The sequence below is a fragment of the Triticum dicoccoides genome, chromosome 5A, assembly GCF_002162155.2.
Source record: "Triticum dicoccoides isolate Atlit2015 ecotype Zavitan chromosome 5A, WEW_v2.0, whole genome shotgun sequence".
Lineage (NCBI taxonomy): Eukaryota > Viridiplantae > Streptophyta > Magnoliopsida > Poales > Poaceae > Triticum > Triticum dicoccoides.
Window position 1 is genome coordinate 631,526,436 of NC_041388.1, and position 3,338 is coordinate 631,529,773.

General features: G+C 46.0%; 1 protein-coding gene across 1 annotated transcript in view; it reads left to right on the forward strand.

Annotated features, from left to right (window-relative positions):
* The first annotated feature begins 293 nt into the window (after positions 1-293).
* Positions 294-3,338, forward strand: part of LOC119303592 (ABC transporter G family member 48-like) — a 10,167-nt gene continuing 7,122 nt past the window's right edge. Inside the window, exon 1 of the mRNA XM_037580725.1 lies at positions 294-896. Within this exon, the coding sequence (XP_037436622.1) occupies positions 363-896 (534 nt within the window). The 5' untranslated portion in view covers positions 294-362. The remainder of the gene's footprint in view (positions 897-3,338) is intronic.

Below are 3,338 nucleotides of genomic sequence, written 5' to 3' on the forward strand. Positions count from 1 at the left end.
TCTCCCTCCTAGATGATGGCTGGGAAATATGCAGGTCTGACTTGCCAAACTCTATCTAGCTACGCCGATGAATGCTTATAATACTACTCCGTACTATCCTGTGCAGCCGGAGGAAGTTTCATGCATGTGGAAACGAACAAGCCAGCTGAGCTGACCCCTGCATGCACAACATCGTTCGTTTCCCTTGACCACATGCAACCGTGCACGCATGAGTTCCCTATATATGCCCACTATTACTACCAGAAGAAGAAGAAGAAGATAGAGAGTGCATCCTGCGGGCGGGAAGGAGGAACAAGGTCCTTCGCACACAGCTAGCGCAGCCTCTGCCTCCCAGCTAGTAGCTAGCGACGACGCAGGCAGCCATGGAGCCGTCCTCGACGGCAGGGCTGCAGCTGGGGCCGCTGTCGGGCAGCCGCCGCAGCGCCAGCGCGGCCTCCTGGGGCTCCCGCCGCTCCGGGTCCATCTCCCACTCCTTGAGCCAGCAGGCGGGCGACCCCTTCGGCCGCGCCGCGTCGCGGCAGGGCCACGAGGACGACGAGGAGAACCTGCGCTGGGCCGCGCTCGAGAAGCTGCCCACCTACGACCGCATGCGCCGCGCCGTCATCCTGTCCAGACACGCCGGCATCGACGGAGCCGACGGCGCTGGTCACGAGCTGCAGGGACTGGTGGACATCAACCAGCTGGCCAGCGGCGAGGCCGGCAGGGCGCTGCTGGAGAGGGTGTTCCAGGACGACAGCGAGCGCTTCTTGAGGCGGCTCAGGGACCGGGTGGACCGGGTGGGCATCGACCTGCCGGCGATCGAGGTCAGGTACCAGGGCCTCTCCGTCGAGGTCGACGCCTTCGTCGGCAGCCGCGCCCTCCCCACGCTCTGGAACTCAGCCACAAACTTCCTGCAGGTTGCTACACTAACTATCTTCTCTTCTCACCACTTAAGTTAAGATGGTTTTCAATTTCAGCACTAACCGAAATCACGGAAATTCACTTGAATTAAATTAAATTTTGGAATTTTTGAAAAATACATGAATTCCAGAGTACTACTGAAATTGCCGATTTTTTGGCGGAAACGTAAATATTTCAGTGTATGCTAAAGTTAATGAAATTCAGTGAATTTCATCAAAATCTCACTGAAACTGAAAACCATCAGCTCTTCCCGTCCTTCCGTCCCTCTCTCCAAAGACTTATAAATTTTGTCCGAAGCCAAACTTTACAGGATAAACTATATATCAACAACCACAATATACACTAAAATATGGATATAATATGAACATATATTTATTATTTATGTAATGATATTAGTTTGGTGTCATAGTTCTTGCTAGTCTTTCTGACAAACTCGATCAAATTTTGCATTGTTTGACTTTAGACAAAATTTATAGTCATTCCTTTTAGAGACAAGAGACAAAGGGAGTAACAAATTACTCCCTCCATTCCATAATGCAGTGCATATAGAATTTTAAGAAAGTCAAATCTTATTAAATTTGAGCAAGTTTATAGATATCTACATATTTATTATCAAATTCATATCACTACATAAAACACAAGGTAGACTTTCATATTTTTTTTTTGTTGATATTTTTTTCAATGAACTTATCAAACTTTGTGACGTTTGACTTTAAGAAAAGACTATGCGCACTAGCTACTTTGTGGAGTGGAGGGAGTATGTCTTTATCTCTATTTTCCCTCTCCATAGGAGCCGAGTCATTTTTTTTTATGAAGGAACAAGACACCAAGATAGTGTGAAAACCAACGTTTCAAAGTCCCACTTATATGCAAACCATTGTTTCAAATTTCTATTTTTATGAAGGAACAAGGCAGTAAAAAACCAAAGTTTCAATGCCCCCCTATATGAAAACCGTGTTTCAAATTTCTATTTTTAAACCACAGCGTCACGTTACCAAAATGTCCTGCCACGTCACGTTACCAAATGGCCAGCCACGTCACCCAGATTCGCATGCTAGCAGCCACATGGTCTTCTTCTTCCTCCCCACCCATCCACCCACCTCTGTGTGTGTGTGTTCCCTACGGGCTACGTCCCTCCCATCCACCCCAGGGCTGGTCCTGAGATTTTGTTGGCCCGGGACGAAACTAAAATTCGGGGTCCTTAATAAACACATCATATTAATAAAAATGAATATATATATGTGTGTGTGTATATGTGAAAAAATATTAATAACACTTCAATGCATTGAAAATTAGTATGCGTATCAAATAGTTTATAAATGTTACCTTAAAATTTTCTTCTAATATTCCTCGATGCGAAGTCACTTATGATGGGGTCGATGTTAATCTCATTCAATAATTTCTTGTCGATGCATAAGGTAGCCAAACCACCTCTGTTGAGTCATTGCTGACCTCAAATAATTCTTTAACAATTTCAGATTTGAAAAACCTCTTTCAGCCAATACGACCGTCACAGACACAGTAAATAAGATGCGATAAGCAATGAAGATATTCGGATAATAATCAACTTCTCTCACATGCACAAAAATCTCCATAGCAAACATTAAGCCATTTGGCAAAGTGAATCTCATAATCTTCAATTAAAAAATAAGAGCATATACCTCAAGATCAGATGAACCATCAAGAGAGAGTGTTTTAGCAAATTTTGTGCAACAATCTATGATTGAACAAATTTATCAACGGCCTTCTTCCTTTTCCTTTTATTGCTTCCCGATGCATGCGTCTTGTTTCTCGGCGGCATACTAACACACAATCCTGAAAATGTATTTTTTGCACCGGTTATTAGACAGTACCATATACACATCAAGGAACGGCAAATCCCAATCTAATATACCTGATTCTGATGGTCGAATCCATGATAGCATAGCATCAGTCCGTGTGCTATTGGCAACGCGTAAAGTCGGAGAGCAATTGACCAAGCGTGACGATGAGGCCCCCTGGACTGAAATCGGCGGTGGACTGGATTAGGAAGGAGAATAGGAGAAGGGAATTCGGAATTAGCAAGAGCCAGGCGGCAGACCTGCAGTATGGCGTGTCGGCGTCCGCCGTCGGGCATCGGCGGCCTAGGGCTGGGAGGTAGGGAAATCACGATCGCAGTTTTTTTAGGTCAAGTCGTGAAGGGATTAGGGATAGCAGATCGTTGTTTTTTTTTCTACGTGTAGGATGAAGGAAGCGATCGCTAATTAGGGCGTGGCTGTCGCTAATCCTGCCGTTGCTGCTCTTTCGGCTTGCGATCCCGTGCATGTACGTGAAGGCTGAAAGGCCACGCCTTTGACTATTTTTTCTGACATGGGCCTACCTAGTAACTTGCTATACATAGTGCCTACATACCTGGGTGGGGGCCCCTAGCTTGTGGGGGCCCGGGGCGGCCGCCCCCC